Source organism: Hemiscyllium ocellatum, chromosome 16 (genome assembly GCF_020745735.1).
Source record: "Hemiscyllium ocellatum isolate sHemOce1 chromosome 16, sHemOce1.pat.X.cur, whole genome shotgun sequence".
In the NCBI taxonomy this organism is placed as follows: Eukaryota; Metazoa; Chordata; class Chondrichthyes; order Orectolobiformes; family Hemiscylliidae; genus Hemiscyllium; species Hemiscyllium ocellatum.
The window spans coordinates 79,880,949-79,898,653 of record NC_083416.1 but is presented as its reverse complement, the minus strand read 5'-3'; the positions used below and the strand labels follow the sequence as shown (position 1 = coordinate 79,898,653).

General features: G+C 39.2%; 1 protein-coding gene across 1 annotated transcript in view; it reads right to left on the bottom strand.

Moving 5' to 3' along the window:
- Window positions 1–17,705, bottom strand: part of LOC132823103 (uncharacterized) — a 110,600-nt gene that overhangs the window by 46,377 nt on the left and 46,518 nt on the right. Inside the window, 1 exon segment of the mRNA XM_060836642.1 lies at window positions 4,395–4,506. Coding sequence (XP_060692625.1) covers window positions 4,395–4,506 — 112 coding nt within the window.

Below are 17,705 nucleotides of genomic sequence, written 5' to 3'. Positions count from 1 at the left end.
CTGGCACTGGATGGGCCGTGATAAAGGGTGTGCTGCAGAACAATTGCTGTTGATGGAAATTAATATATTCCAGCCAGAGTGTGTTCCTTGCCATTCATACCCTCAGGATGATCTCAAATTGATGGTAAATGTTCTGGGGTATGTGGGTTAGGTAGGTGGTGATTAGCACGAAGTTTCTATGTCCATATTTCGTCTGATGTCTTTAGTCTTCACGTTGTGCAGAATTAATGCTGATTCTCACATGACAATGCTCTGTTGATTATACATCACTATGCTGTCACCTTGTGGATGATGATGATAATGCCCAGGACCTCCAATGTAATACATGATTTTGTGATAGTCCTGGTGTCAATATATTGTTTCACTAATCTGGGGGACACCTCTTTCAATTTTGAGGTTATTACGGTGCACTTTGGTGACTTGGCAGGATTGATTGTATCATTCTCTTGGTCAATGATCCAACAATCAGACTATGTGGCAGCTGAATATTACTATTTTCCTAGGCTATTTCAGGTTCACCAAGATTATTGTTACTCTGGAGCAGATTGGGGAGGGCTATATTTTCTTCCTTGCATGTCATCAGTGAACAAAATAAGTTCTGGCTGTAGGTTTGCTCACTGAGCTGAAAGGTTCATTTTCAGACGTTTCGTCATCATACTAGGTAACATCTTCAGCGATCCTCCAGACGATGTACTGCTGATCATTCCTGCTTTCTATTTATATGTCTGGGATTTTCGGGGGCTTGGTGATGTCATTTCTTATGGTGATGTCATTTTCTGTTCTTTTTCCCAAGGGGTGGTAATTGGGGACCAAGTCAATGCGCTTGTTGATACCAGTTGGGATGCCATGCTTCTAGAATTCTCGTGTGTGTCTCTGTTTGGCTTGTCCTAGGGTGAATGGGTTGTCCCAGTCAAAGTGTCCTTTCTTAGCTGTATGTAAGGATACAAGTGAGAGACAGTCATGTCGTTTTGTGGCTAGTTGATGTTCATATATCCTCGTGGCTGGTGTAGTGACTATTACAGTTCTCAAATGGTATTTTGTAAATGACATTCATTTGTTTGTTGTCTGTATTAAGTCATTCAAGTTTATTAGCTGCCGTTTTCGTTTATTGGTGAGTCTGTGGGATACCAAGATGCCAAGGGGGCTGAGTAGTCTAGCAGTCATTCCTGAGATGTCTTTGACATAGCGGAGAGTGGCTAAGGTTTCCGGACGTGTTCTGCCTGCTTGTTTTGGCTTGTTGCTGAGAAATAAGCATCTTAAATCAAACAGATTACATTGAAAAAGTGAACGCACTACGTGCAGATACAAACACTTACCAACAAGTGGCGATAGACCCGACCCCACAACTAGAGAACCGAATCATACCCCTACTCAAAACAACTTCAGAAATCTGGAGAAATAAATAAGAGCGACTTTCAAAAAAATGAAACTAGACAGATCCAACACACCACGCTTCTATAGATTACCCAAAATTCACAAATTTTGCAGATATTTTCATGGAATGCAAGAGTTCATGAAAACTTTGGATTTAACATTGATGTTGTAAAACATTCTTATGCTTCATAAAAAGAAATGTGTTTGGATATCTGTGATTTCTCAACACATTTTAGTGTTTTTATCTCTCTGCTGCTGTCTCCCAGTTTTCTCTTGCATATAGTTCAATAAGTGTTGGATTGAACTAGAGTAAAAGTTTAGATGACAATTAGAACCTAAAGTATAATGTCAAATTGCGTTCATTCAATTTCTAAATTAATGCATTAAATATAAGTTGTGTGCTTGCTTTCCTTGGTTTACTTTACAGTTTGTAGAAAGTAGGTTTAAATATGATAAGTATCACCAGAACCATAAATAAACAAAACACGAAATTAAAAGCAAATTACATGATATTTAACATAGGTACAAGAGGCAAAACAATTCATTGTAAATGTATAAATATATTTTATCCTTAAAAAGCTAATAAAAAGTCTGAAATACGTTTGAGAATAGATGTTTCGCCTTTCTTTAATGTTAAAGCTCATACTGTAATTCAAATTACGTCATAAAATGTTGGGTGAATAAAAAACTTGAAATGTATACCTTAAAATTTCACTAGTAAATGAAAACAGCTTGACAAAAGTTGCTAGGGAATTCAAGCACCATTAACTATTATATCGCCAGAAATTAACCATGTTGAAAAAGCAAACATTATAAAGTCTGAATTGCATTTAATGAGTTATGTGATGTGTAGATTTCCAAGCAAGAATTGTAGTTTTCAATGTGAAATCGTAATTAATTCATAGAAAATACAGTTTCCTTGTGAAATGCTGTCATATTATTGTCAATGCTGTGATCATATTATTTGACTAATAATTCTGCACTTAAAAATAATAGAAGTAATTAGTCATTGAGAGAAAATATCTCACACAAAAGGTTCAAAAGCCTTCTCGGATTTAATGTCAGACACCACTGGCTGGAATGCACAATCACATCACATATTCTCTTGAAACGGAAATTTCTATGTGTGTCACATGTTGTGGGAGGAAACATACCCCTTAAAGGCTGAGAATAACTATCACAACATTGCCTGCCCTAACAGATAATGCATGCATTTAAGTATGCATCTTGTTAAATGTGGGTACTAAATGTGATCTAGAAAACATCATTTCACGTCAGTGTATTTTTCAAAGACAGAAGCCAACCTTACTCTCTCAAATTCAATTCAATTACTACACATATTCTCTGCGTACATATTTTTAAAACGTTAGCACTGTCACTATACGCATAAATTAATTCAAAGTTCTTAATTAGCTTTTGTTTTCCGAGAAAAGATGTTCATTGTGTGAAGTAGAACAGTTACTTGTGAAATTACACTGACCCCGAAAATCATATACGTTTAGAAACATATAAACCTCTGATTGCATGCTACGGTTAATATAGTGTGCATTGCATAGAATGGCCGAACAAGAAAACAGCGGACAGTCAAAGTTCACATGAAGCCAGTCGTTGCTATTAAAATTGTTACTATTGTTTCTCTATTAAAATATTGCAATCAAGTCAAATATACGTTTTGCCTACCACACAAATGAATAATAGAATGTTGAATATTAGTCCCTGCATAATGCCAGCTATGTAGGCCACTCGTGCCAATCATTGATAGAATATAGCAAAGAATCGGCCCAGTGGTCATTCAATGTGTGCAATATGTCCATCGTACAGAACCAGACAGTGCTTAGAAGCTTCAGAAAGGTATGTCCATGATTTGATGTGATTCTACTTCTGTAAATAATTTGTTTAACAATGCTGGGAATTCCATCACGAGCCAATTCAAAATTATTTCTAGGGGCTCCCAGAGTGATGCACTTTGCATGTACTCGAAGCTTCGTTTGTTAATAGGTCGGGCTATTTTTCAAAAACTTTTTTTCTAAGTAGTTACGTTGCATAGTTTGTATTTTAAAAATGGTCGTGAAGACCGCCAATCTCTGGTGCCTCTCCATGACAATTCTTTGATCAATAAGCATTTGTCTGCCAGGCCTGAAAGCTAAGATTGATGGTAAACTCTGCTTGCTCCATGGCCATGCCCACCGTAGCCAAACAAATTAGAATGGTCTTCTCATGCAGTATAATTGGTCTTCCTGTTTTCCAGATTGATTCTTGCGTCACAGTCCTGATGAGTGGAAGATGAAAAACTTTGAATTGTTGTCGCTTTTTAACAATGATTATTTTCTGTACACCAAGCATGCATGCATTCAGTGATTTCAATACCAGAAATACACTAACCTCGGAAGGAAACAAGCAAAAAAAAAATTGAGAGTATCTTTTAATGATGCATTGAGCTAAACATTCAAAACTTATGGACATCCCAAACATACGACTTTATCAAAACAAACTTCCTGCTCGCATAAAAACTGCTGTTTAAATGAATTCTACGCGTTGATATCCATGGCATTCACTTCCCTGTAAGGCAAAGTAGGGTGGCTAGGTTTTAAAAAGTGAAAATTGCTTTTCGATTATTCTGGTGATAAACAGATAGTGTAACCAAAACCTTCAGTTTGGTCAGGCCCGCTATTATTCAGTAGTCATCTTGGTCCAGGTTTCTGATCAAAACCATTGATTGAAGTACTTAATCAGTAAGAAGAAACTGTCGAGTTGTGATTTCTGCACCGATTCTGACTTGTTTAAACTTCAAAGCGATCAGTAAAATGATGGTTTAGAGAAACAAAACTTAAGTCGATTCAAAACGAAGATGAAATAATGACTTAAATCCGAGATATATACAGAATGGCGGGGCACGTTTCTTCTTTGAGAAGACTTATCAGTATTATTGGAGACGGTTAAAAATGAAACTATGATCGTACTGGAGAGGGTCGGTTGGCCATTGTCCTTCACAGAGTGGATAAAGCGTTCAGTAATGATACCTTGAGCCTTGTAGTCGTCGAGTTTCTCTTACATCTCCAGTCAGAAAGCCTACGGTAAATAGATGGTGATCAGCCACGTCCAACATTTCATATGAAAGCCGTACATTCTGACCTGAATCAGAATCAGTCACGATTAAGTTGATCATCAAATAACCTGGATGCACTGACTGAGGCGAAATCTCCACCGATGCAGAATTATTCAAAGTGAAAGGTGAAATAACAAACGTTCATCATTTTGGTCCAACATAATACTATACATTGACGATGACAGTGCTGCTTATTGGAGTTGAACCACCGTTCTGAGCTTGAACCTTGACGTGGAATAATTTCAGATTTTCATAGTCTAAGGAATGAATCGCAAAAATGTTTCCATTTTTAGAGTTAAATGTAACGTAAGCAGATATCGGGCCTTCGTCTAAAATCGAATAGGTGACTTCCCCATTCTGAACCAAATCTCTGAGTCCAAAGCGGTAACAGCAAGTGTGGAACCACTAGGAGCGTTGTTCTGCATCAGACACACGTTATAAGAGGATTGCATAAAGTGCCATTTATATCAGAAACTGAAGCTAAAATTGTTTTGTTTGCATGAAGTGAGGGCATATCCTCATACCAGGCTGAAATTGATATATTGTACATTAGGATTGTTCGCGATCCAGGTTATCGTCAGTTATCAATTTATAGCTATTCATCAAAAACTTTTGCAATTTACATGGAATGTCTTCAGGAACCTGGCACTTTACCTGACTATTCAGAATCTCGATCTGTGACACTGATTATGGCTGTAACCGATCCTACTGCAGCATCTTCAGGGATAATGTTGGATGTTGAGCTAATCTCTCTATCAGCAAAGTTATCATTCACATCAATTAGATCGACCATGTCCTACCAAAAAGGGTGGAGCGTTGTCCACTGCCTGTACGTCAAACTCGAAAATATTTGATTCTTCAAAATCTAGTTCTGTTTGAACAGTGGTCTCGACAGTTATCGAGTTCAATTTGAACAGGTCACGAATTCTTACAGACACATAGCTAGTGAAGGAATATGTTAACTCAGCGTTCACTCCTTGATCTAAGTCAACAGCATTTATTTTTGCAACGATACTGCTTGGATGAGTGTTTTCTCGCACAATCACTCTATAGACTTGATGTTGGAATACAGGCGCATTGTCATTCCCATCCATTACATTAATGATAATCTGCATTGTTCCAGATCTGTGGGAAGCCCACCATCAATAGCAGTCAGTACAATAGCCTGCTGCTCATGATCCAAGGATTTCTGTAATAACAACTCAGCACTTTTACTTCTATCTGTTCTTGACAGCACTCTAATGTTGAAGATTTCGTTTGGATTTGTTTTGAATGTGTTGATTATATTTATCCCCACATTTGGATCGTGCGCGCTCTCAACCGGGAAGCGCGCTCTAGGCGCAATTAATTCACCGATCTGCAGGAAAATTTAATCCTTTGGAAAACGAAGTGAATTATCATTTACATCTATTATTTCCACTGAGGCATGATGCATTTCCAAAGGGTTTATGAAGAGCTATTTGAAAGGAAAGGGAACACGGCGTGCTTTGTCTACAGATGTGTTCTCGGTCTATTTGTTCCTTAACAAATAATACACCATTGTCTTCATTTACCTTTAACAATTGTTTTCTGTCATCTGAGAGCAACTGAAATTCGCATGCCGATAATTCTCTGAATTTGAGAGTTAAATCCTCTCCGATATTACCCACAAATGTGTCGTGCTGCAATTCCTTGGGAATGGAACACCGAAGTTGTCCAGAAACCGTGTCTGTCACATAATGGAGGAAGATGAAAAACGTCCCGCGACTGGATGTATTCATTGCTCTGGACTGCAATGTCTGATGAATTTATAAACAATCAGCCAATCGCTTACATTAAATTCCTTTTTTGAAAAAAACGAACGAATTTGTATTTTTTTAATGCTAATGTGCATTTGCGTTATCAAAAAAAAGGACAGCTTCTCTGAATATGTCCGTCTAGCATAAGGGAAAGCACGGGCTGTTTCTTCGCTGGCTTTTTGTTTCACTGGTGGAGGAGGCGGTTACATCACACACGTCATCCTCTTTCCTTATTGCAGACAGTGACACGAAAAGATTTAACCAATAACTGCAGCAATTGTTTTTAAAACTAGCCCTTTCTGAAACCTTAGTATTTTTGAGTGTGCAAATAAAAACTCAACAGAACGTCTTGTGACACAGTCCGCAGCACCCTTGCTTCTGAAACTGAAGTTCGGTATTTCAAATACATTTTATGTCTTAATTGTTAGGGAAGGTGCGTTCATAATGCAACCAAACACATTACTTATCAATCAAAAAACACTATCTTACGGACAGCACATGCAAGATCAGAATTTGTTTGTGTCAGTCATACTCAATGCAGAACGAAAGCCATTCAATATTTTACCTCTGGATTCAGCTGGCGTTGTGTTCCAGAAAATAAAACAAGCTTACTAAAATTAAATGAAAGTAAAATTAAGAATGGTTTCATTTCTTTCATGTGCCGCATGTCACCACCTGTCTAAAGAAAATAAACCACTGGAGAAGTTTTTTTAATAGTCCAGTCTCGCCTTTTAAAATGACTTGCAAGTCGCCAACTGCCCCTGATGGCACATCCATTGTTGCCATAATGACCATTGTGTATGCAATCATCTGCATCTTACTTGTCAGTATCACCCATAGTTTATTTGACACAATCCGTAGATTGTTCATATTACATCACGTCAGACATGAACAAACTTATTTATGGTTATATGTTTGAGAGATTCTTTAATGTTATTTTACATTTGTTGCCATTTTCCTCACTTTCCATAGAATAAGCCTGCATATTTTTAAAAAATATCTTTCACAGGATGTGGGCATCACGAGCTAATCTAGTACTCATTCCCTTCCCTAACAGTTGAGAGTCAACTACATTGCTGTGCGTCTGGAATCACATGTAGGCCAGACCAGGTAAGGATGGCCATTTCCTTTTAGAGAGTTCGTTAGTTAACCAGTTTCTCTTTTTGTCGTGACAATCGAAGACTGTTTCATAGTCTTCCTTAGAGTTTTAATTCTAGATTTGTTTTTGAAAAAGGTTGCATTCTCATTCTACCTTTCACCATGATAGTATTCAAACCCAGGTCGCCAGAATGCTACCTAGACCTCTGGGTGCATATTCAATCCTTACGTTGTTAGGCCACAGCTTTGTGATTATGGAAAGTGCATGCTGACAAATCATAATATAATAGTGAATTATTGCATGACTGAATTATTAAGGTGCAGAACCTGGTAGTATTGTGTTCTGTTGGGCAGAATGGCCTTCGCCAATTCAAGCAACGTCAAGTTGCAAACTGAGGCATCATGCATCTTCAGGAAGTGGAGATTTAGTTTATGATCAGACTAAGCTGTATAAAATAGTCTAGTCCAGCAACTAGTGGTGATCCCTATAGATCAATTCTCTGGCCACAGTATAGTTATGTACATAATATTCATATGTCGGATAGAGTGGTATATATTTATTCGGAATGTGTATGTTGGAGTAATCCTCACCTCAAATATACTGAGGCAAGTGTCTTAGCAAGTCATCTAACTGTAATAGTAGTGGGGGCTAAAAAAAAGGTAGTGCGTGAGGGGTCAATTAACATGGAGATTTTGGATGGGGGAGGTCATGTTCTAGACACATCTAAAGAGCAGATTATTGCAGGTGCAGCAAAGTTCAAAAGGACCATGTAAATTAATGTTTGAAACGTAAATACGGGCTAAGATAAAGGTGTGAAGACATAGCTGAACTATCACAAGGAGACGTTTAAACCAATAAATAATAACGTCACCAAAGGTGAATTTGAAACAGAAACAAAGGTTCTACCAAAAGGATGCAGCATGTTTTCAATAAAGTAGGAAGTATTACAAGGGATGGGGTCACCATTCGTTGATATCTGAAACGTTGAAGGTAGTACTAAACGGAAGGAAAACATATACTTGTGCAAAAGGCAGCTGGTAGGTTGGGCCCTCAGATGGATCTCTAAAACAAAGCTAAAACTTTAAGAAGGAAAAATAGAGTGTGACATAAAGGTCGACATAAGTATGCAGGTAAAGTTGCCATAGTCCAAGGAGACTGTGACTGAATGAGAGATGACTGACAGTGGCTTAAAATGTCGCTCAACACGCCTCAGGGAAAAAAGGGATCTTTATGGAGACTGCAGCAAGTGTAGACATTTAATGCACGAAGTTTCCATCAGTCCTCATCATAAGCCATTTGTCCAAACAGCTAACAAACTCGCAGGAACAGTGGCACTCAGTAAAAGAGAGATAAGGGTTTCCATAAATATTTTAAAAGGAAAGCTAATAAAGTGAGTATTGGTCCCATAGACTATCAGCCGACAGAATCATTAATAAGAATGCAGAGATGACAGGTGATGACAGATGAATTGTGCATCATTTTTTATATTTCAAAGGAGATGAACAACATTTCAGAAGCAGTGATGAATTGGGAAATAGCATGCGGGAGAATTCATTAAAATCACAATAAACAGAGAAGTGATGTTAAGTAAATGTTTGGCAATGCCGACCGAGAATTGACGAAATCGTAACGGACTCCATCTGAGCATTTTAGAAAAAATTATCATTGAGGTAATATATTGTGGTTAATTTTCAAATACTTCCTTCATTCTGGGAAGATCGATTTAATGGTACACGTTACTGCTTTATTCAAAATGGATGTAGATGGAAAGCAGGAAAATACAGGTCTGTTAGCTTAATATCAGTCATAGAGAAACAGTTTGAAGTCATTAATTGTAAAGATGCAGCAGGATTCTTGTGGTACACTGCCTGTGAGGAAGGAGGACTGGTTGAAGTTGCACCTATTACAGAGGTTGATACCAAAAAATATTTTGGCAATGGAATAAATATTAGGTATATTCTGGAAAATGTTAGCAAACTAATTTGGAGGTTATTGTCCAATGAAGACAAAAATCTCTGAACTTGTAGATGAGTTCGTGGTCATCAGGTACAGACATTGAGATTTTCTGAAGTGGACATTATGTTTGACCAATTCACCGGAATTCTTTTAAGAGTTACCGCAGATAATGGAAAAGCAGACAGTATATTTTACTCAAATCTGCAGAAGGCATTTAACAATATGCCATCAAATTTTTTTGTAGAAAAAAAGAGGTTCATTGTGTCAGGGCTGACATATTCGAATAGGTAAAGGACTGGCTGACTAAAAGGATGCAGAGAGTATCAAAAATAGCACGTTTCCAAAGAGCAATGCGTGGTCAGCCAAAGAGATTGATATCGAAACTCAAGCTGTTAATGAATGTAAATAAATTGCATAAAGGAGTGGAATGTATAGGAGCCAAACATATTGCTGACAAAAGGGTAATTCGAAAATTAAGCTCTGATGGGGACTCAAGTATGTGAGAGAGTGTTAGGAATAAATTTGTTGTGTGGGTTAAATTGAGCAAATAGACTATAATGCGTGAGAATTGAAATTGCTAATTTTGGCAGATAGAATTTAAAAATAAGCTAAGTATCTCAATGTTGAGTGACTGAAGAACTCTGAGATAAAAAGGAATATGAGTCCCTTAGGGTACTATTCAGAAATGGACAGTATGCTCGTTCAGCATGTAATTGGAAAGCCAAAACAATACTTTCATTTATTAGGGAATGTAAGCGTAATGACTTCATCTTTCAAATATACAGAATGTTGGTGAGATCACAGCTAATGTTTTGTGCATTTGTTTAGTTATCTTTTTTCAGGAATGATGTAAATTAAATGAAAACATTTCAACGACGTTTAATCAGACTATTGACAGGAATAGGTTGGTTGTCGTAGTTTAGAGAAATAATTGCTTAACAGCATTTTTAGAAATAGCAGACAGAATAGTTACATTGGGTAAAAACAATGACTGCAGATGCTAGAATCCAGATTCTGGATTAGTGGTGCTGGAAGAGCACAGCAGTTCAGGCAGCATCCAAAGTGCAGTGAAATCGACATTTCGGGCAAAAGGCCTTCATCAGGAATAAAGGCAGTGAGCCTGAAGCGTGGAGAGATAAGCTAGAGGAGGGTGGGGTGGGGAGAAAGTAGCATAGAGTACAATGGGTGAGTGGGGGAGGGGATGAAGGTGTAAGGTCAGGGAGGAGAGGGTGGAGTGGATAGGTGGAAAAGAAGATAGGCAGGTAGGACAAGTCCGGACAAGTCATGGGGACAGTGCTGAGCTGGAAGTTTGGAACTAGGGTGAAGTGGGGGAAGGGGAAATGAGGAAACTGTTGAAGTCCACATTGATGCCCTGGGGTTGAAGTGTTCTGAGGCAGAAGATGAGGCGTTCTTCCTCCAGGTGTCTGGTGGTGAGGGAGCAGCGGTGAAGGAGGCCCAAGACCTCCATGTGCTCGGGGAGGGGGAATTGAAATGTTGGGCCATGGGGTGGTGGGGTTAATTGGTGCGGATATCCCGGAGATGTTCCCTAAAGTGCTCTGCTAGGAGGCGCCCAGTCTCCCCAATGTAGAGGAGACCGCTTCGGGAGCAACAGATACAATAAATGATATTAGTGGATGTGCAGGTAAAACTTTGATGGATGTGGAAGGCTCCTTTAGGGCCTTGGATAGAGGTGAGGGCGGAGGTGTGGGCACAGGTTTTACAGTTCCTGCGGTGGCAGGGAAAAATGCCTCTCCATTTCCATCTCTGACACCTCTCTCCCCTTCCTGGACCTCTCCATCTCCATTAATGACGACCGACTTGACACTAACATTTTTTACAAACCCACCGACTCCCACAGCTACCTGGATTACACCTCTTCCCACCCTACTTCTTGTAAAAATGCCATCTCATATTCCCAATTCCTCTGCCTCCGTCGTATCTGCTCCCAGGAGGACCAGTTCCACCACAGAACACACCAGATGGCTTCCTTCTTTAGAGACCGCAACTTCCCTTCCCACGTGATTAAAGATGCCCTCCAACACATCTCGTCCACATCCTGCATCTCCACCCTCAGACCCCACCCCTCAAACCGTAACAAGGACAGAACGCCCCTGGTGCTCACCTTCCACCCTACAAACCTTCGCATAAACCAAATCATCTGCCAAGATTTCCGCCACCTCCAAAAAGACCCTAGCACCAGGGATATATTTCCCGCCCCACCCATTTCCCCCTTCCGGAAAGACCGTTCCCTCCATGACTACCTGGTCAGGTCCACGCACCCTACAACCCACCCTCCCATCCTGGCACTTTCCCCTGCCACCACAGGAACTGTAAAACTTGCTCCCTCACCTCTATCCAAGGCCCTAAAGGAGCCTTCCACATCCATCAAAGTTTTACTTGCACATCCACTAATATCATTTATTGTATCCATTGCTCCCGAAGCGGTCTCCTCTATATTTAGGAGACTGGGCGCCTCCTAGCAGAGCGCTTTAGGGAACATCTCTGGGACATCCGCACCAATCAAACACACCACCCCATGGCCCAACATTTCAATTCCCCCTCCCCAAGGACATGGAGGTCCTGAGTCTCCTTCACCACCACTCCCTCACCACCAGAAGCCTGGAGGAAGAATGCCTCATCTTCTGCCTCAGAACGCTTCAACCCCAGGGCATCAATGTGGACTTCAACAGTTTCCTCATTTCCCCTTCCCCCACTTCACTCTAGTTCCAAACTTCCAGCTCAGCACCGTCCCCATGACTTGTTCCTACTTGCCTATCTTCTTTTCCACCTATCCACTCCACCCTCTCCTCCCTGACCTATCTCCTTCATCCCCTCCCCCACTCACCCATTTTACTCTATGCTACTTTCTCCCCATTCCCACCCTCCTCTAGCTTATCTCTCCACGCTTCAGACTCACTACCTTTATTCCTGATGAAGGGCTTTTGCCCGAAACGTCGATTTCGCTGCACTTTGGATGCTGCCTGAACAGCTGTGCTCTTCCAGCACCACTAATCCAGAACCATTGTTACATTGCAAATGCGCTACAAGGTAATATAACATAAAATAACATAATTAAATAACAAATCAGTGGTTTTGTATGACTTTTGAAATAAAGCAGAGAAAATATGCTTTCCTGAACATGCCAAATATAATTGGTGTACAATATATTTTAGAAATTCTGAACAGTTTCAGACGGAAACATTTATATACCAACGTTCCTCTATATACACTGACCAAACAAAAACTTCATTTTCTGGTGCCAACTGAAAAAAACGTATTTTCCGCCATGCACTGAAATGATGTTACATGTTATGATGCTAACTGTTATGACATGATGCTAAAAGGTAGCATAGACCTTAATTGCTTCTTATATTTAACGTAGATGTGAAGTTGGTGCTCTAGATGTTATGCAACTAGACAAAACACTCGGCTTTATGAAAAACATAATTTATTTAAACACTGCAGTGAAAACACAAGTAAAAGAAAGTGGAATTTAGAAGTACTTAACTATTGGAAAACTTAACTGAACCGATGCCATGACTATTACTTATTAACTATTCCAATAAACATATCCCTTGGGTAAAAGGTAAATTCAAACACAGATTCCTACAGGCTGGAGGGAATAACATCTAGAGAGAGAGATTTCAGAGAAAGTCAGGAAATCTTTACTGAAGTTTGCAACTCTTTTGAACTGAAAACATCTAATGATGGCTACAGCTAAACAAAAGTAGAAACAAAACCTGAACTGGGAGAACTGGTCACTCCCTTTCTACTGTTAAATAGTTAACCCCTAGATTCTTCGGACCCTCTGCTTTTATCTTCGTGAGTAATCCATATCTAGCTAAAAATTTTAGTAACTCTGCTGCAATCATTTTAGCTGTAATTTGCGTAATGGAATCGTTTCTGGAAGTCTAATGGTCATGTCCATTATTGTTAACAAACTCTAATTCCCACTTCATGCTTTAGGTAGGAGTCCCATTCAATCCTTGTAAATGGTTCCTCTAATGCCAGAATTGGTATTAAACGTGCTCGTTTTATTGCATCTTGAGGGGTTTCAATTATCTGATATGTATAATAACATGTCTGGCAAAATTCAATTATATCCTTATGCTTTTCAGGCCAAGTTAAATGTTATACATTTGGCTTGAATTTTTCTTAACCATAAATAACCTCCTACTGGTAATTCATGTGCTACCCGCAGTATGTCCTTTTTTATAGCCAACTGGTAATACAGTTTGATGAACTCCTGACCATGTTTCATTTGCCTAAATATATGATGGTTTCCATTTCATCATCAAAGCATCATTTTTAAGATAGTAACATGTGGTAATTCTCCTTCTATGTTCGCTTTTCATTACAATACTCCAGTGTTTCATCTTTCTATTGTAGCTCAGTTAATTTCTCTGAACTAAAACTACCCACATTGTCATCCATCTGTTCTTGTTTTGTGTCAGCCATGTGAACAAACATGGTCTCTGACAATTCGACTTCAGCTTCCTTATCTGCATTCTTCGATTTATCCTCCAGTTTCAACTGGTGGCTTTGTGAACTTGTCATCACAGTCAGGAAAAATCCCAGAATATACTTCCTGTAATGCCTCTGTTCCCTGATTTTCCACTGGCTTTTCAACGACATAAGGCAGCACTCTGGCTCACGATCCAACGATATCTCCCATCACCATTTCTCTACTTTTCACTGTACACTCCAACTTCATTCGACATAATGGAGAATTTCTTCTGTCACTGTGAATTCAATGTACTACCACTTTTTTTTCTGGCAATAGTTCTTCTGAGTTACATGACTCCTCATCACTCAACATCAATGATTAACATGATCCAGTATCTCTTTATATTGTGACATGTTCCTGCCTATGTGAGTAAACCCTGCCTGCACAAGTAAATGGTTTAAGATCTGGTACTTTCTTCTCACCCAACCTCCAGCCAGATAGCACCTTGTGGTGCAACTTTTTTTCGCCTCCACTGTGCTTATCATGTTTTCTATATCTGTCATAACAGTGCTTTTTCTAAATTACCAACACTATGACTTCATGTGGCCCACTTTATTGCGGTGAAAATACCTGAGCCTTTTAACTTTTCTTTCCTCATCATTGGTTTCCTTTTACCTTCCAGTAAGCTATCTTTATTATCGTCAATGAGACCTACTTTTCCATTATCACCTGACTACTTCTCTTTTCTCCAGTTTCCATTTCTCACAGGTTGCAATTGGTTTCGGAAGTCAAACTTCTTTTTATGAAACAACACACATCAGTCAGCCATTTCTGCTTCAAATTTTGCTGTTTTAATCCTTAGCTCTTGACTATGAGTTCTCAGAATCTCAGGAAGTGAATTTTTGAACTCCTCAAAAATAATCCTCTCTCGTCAGCGCGTCATCTCTTTGATCTTTTAAATGCCCCTTACCCACCAATCAAAATTAATTTGTTTGATCCTTTCAAACTGAATGCATGTTTGACCAGGGTCCCTCCTTAGATGCATGAAATGTTTTCTGTAGGCTTCTGGCCCCAGCTCTTATGCATTAAGATGGCATTTTTCATCTTCTCATATTCCCTCCATACCTCCTCAGATTAGTGATGCAAATACCACACCAGCTCTACTTAGCAACTTTGTTTGGATTGCCAAAACCCACATGGTCATTGTTCACTTCATTTGTTTAGCCACTTTCTCAAATAAGGTAAAGAAAAGGCTTCTACTACTTCTCTATTACTTCTACTTCTTTCTCATCAAATTCAAGCAATGTTTAGATATATTTAAACAAGTAGGCAGAGGTAGGTACTGCAGATGCTGGCGATTAGAGTCAAGATTAGAGTTGTGTTGGAAAAGCACAGCGGGTTAGGCAGCATCCAAGGAGCAGGAAAACCGATGTTTCTGGCAAAAGCCTTTTTCCAGCACCATTCTAATCTTGACTCTTTAAACAGATGCATACCAGTCCTTTGGCTACGATGGGTTTGCTCATCAATACTATCCTCCTAACTATGCCTGCCTTTGCTTTTGCCTTCACCTCCATCTTTTTAAGTTAACTTTTCTGTCTAATTGCCAACTTCAAAAGTCCAAAATATCTATCTTTCTCCTTTCTGCTAGGGCATTCCTCCTTTTCTATTTATTCTGCCATGGCGATTATGTTCTTTTCTTTTATTTCTGCTTTTTCTTTCCTCTCCTTTTAACGGGTAATTCAAACTGTTGCAGTTTCTTTTCACGTTCAAGCTGCTTCATCTGCAATTATATTCTACCCATTTTCATAGGTTCCGATGGCATTGCCAGCAAATTTCAGTGTCAAACAATTGCTGCAATTACCTCACCTAAAGGAAACCCCAACTCCAGCTTGTCTGCCAATTCAACAACTTTATCTTACTCATTCTTTGTAAAATGCCGATAATCACTTCCTCCATCCCAGAAAACACTTAGTGACATAACGAGTCTTAGTTACTGCACAAACCAACCGAATTCAACACTCGAAACAAAAGACACTAACACCAATCACTCATCATCAATCAGTCCAACAGCCCTAAACCCAAATTGGAATTGTAGAATCATCCCGACAAAGCAGCCAATCTCTTATTGACCAGGCCAGACCCCCTCAAAACATTTCAAGCAAGTAGCCTAGACTCTAACTTTATCTTTATTTAAACGTAGATGTGAAGTTGGTGTTCCAGGTGTGATACAACTCGGCTTTAAGCAATACACAATTTATTTAAACACTACAGTTAAAACATAAACAAAGAAAATTTTAATTTAGAATACCTTAACTATTGGAAACCTTAACTGACCCGATACAGTAACTATTACTAATTAACTGTTCCAATACAGTGACATCACATAGATATACCCCTTGACAGAAAGATAAAGTCAAACATAGATTCTTGCAGGAAGGAGGGAATTACATGCGGAGAGAGATTTCAGTGAAAGTCTGTCAGGAACCCCTTGCTGAAGCTTACAACTCTTCTGGACTGAAAACGTCTTATGACTGTAACAACTAAGAAAGAGGATAAAACCTGAACTGGGAGAACTGGCCACTCCCCTTCCATTATTAAACCGTTAAACCCCAGCTGTTCAGCACCTCTGCCTTTACAACCTCTCTACAGAAAAAAAAAGTCAAAGCCAAAATCATCATTTTTACAGTGACTGTATCGTCACAGAAGGAATGAGTATTTGGAGTTGGAAATTGCAGTTATATGGAAACAAAGAAATTAGCCAAAATTGCAAATGATTGGATTATTTATGTGCGTAAATGTTTAATTGTGTGAGCTACACGCAATAAATAATGCAACAGAGCAAAAATATTGGTATCACTTATCTTGCACAACATGCCAAACCTCTCAGAATGTTCGTGTTACATGAGAATTGATAGGACACATCGGTCATAGTCACAAAGTGCGTTACTGGTAACGCTGTCAGAAATGATGAAGAGTGACTGGATTCGAAAAGGTAACCCTGTTTTCTCTCCACGGATGCTGCCAGAAGTCTGCATTTCACAGGCAATTGCTGTTTTTGCTTCAGATCTCCAGCATCTGCTGTTGCTTATTGTATTTTTAATGCTACTAAGAGCATATTTAGATCTGTGGCGATTACATGGTGCATAAGAGGATATAAAGTAATTGAAAGTCATAACTACATGTGGGACAAATAATGCATTTGGACAAGTATTGAAATAATATCTGGTGGGAATGGTATACTAACAGAAATGTTATAGTTTACAGGTCAGGACACAAGCACCATTTCACAATACTGGGAGAAAGTGAGGACTGCAGATGCTGGCGATTGCAGTCAAAAAAGTGTGGCGCAGGAAAACCACATTCGGTCTGGCAGCATCCCAGAAACAGGGCAGTCGACATTTCGGGCATAAGTCCTTCATTATGAATGTGAACGCAATAAATATACAATATGTTTTTTTTTAATCTCTTTATATTTTAAAGCTACCAAAATTTTTGTGTATGTTCACTATCAGTAAAAACACAGGAGAAATTCGTCAACGCTCCTGAGGCACCAATTTTTGAACCCACAACCACTGCCATCTGGAAGGGCTAGGGTAGTACATACATGGGCACACGGTCATCTGAAACTCCCGTCTAAGCTATACCCCATTCTGACTTGGACTTTGCCTTCGGTGTCTCGAGGTTAAATTCCCGAAAGATACTCCCTTCTGGGAGTATCATGACTGGGCTGTATTATCTCAGGAAGACAACTCATCACCATCAAGAGTGCTGGGGAATAAGCTAGTGAATGTTGGCGAGTCAGCGACACCCACATCTCATGAATGAATGAATAAGCAAAATAGAAGCTACGTATATATTAATTCAGCTGGAGTACTGTGGCCAATACTAGGCGTCACTGTTTCAGAAGGTTGACAATGTTTTGCATCCAAAGAAGATTTACTAGGT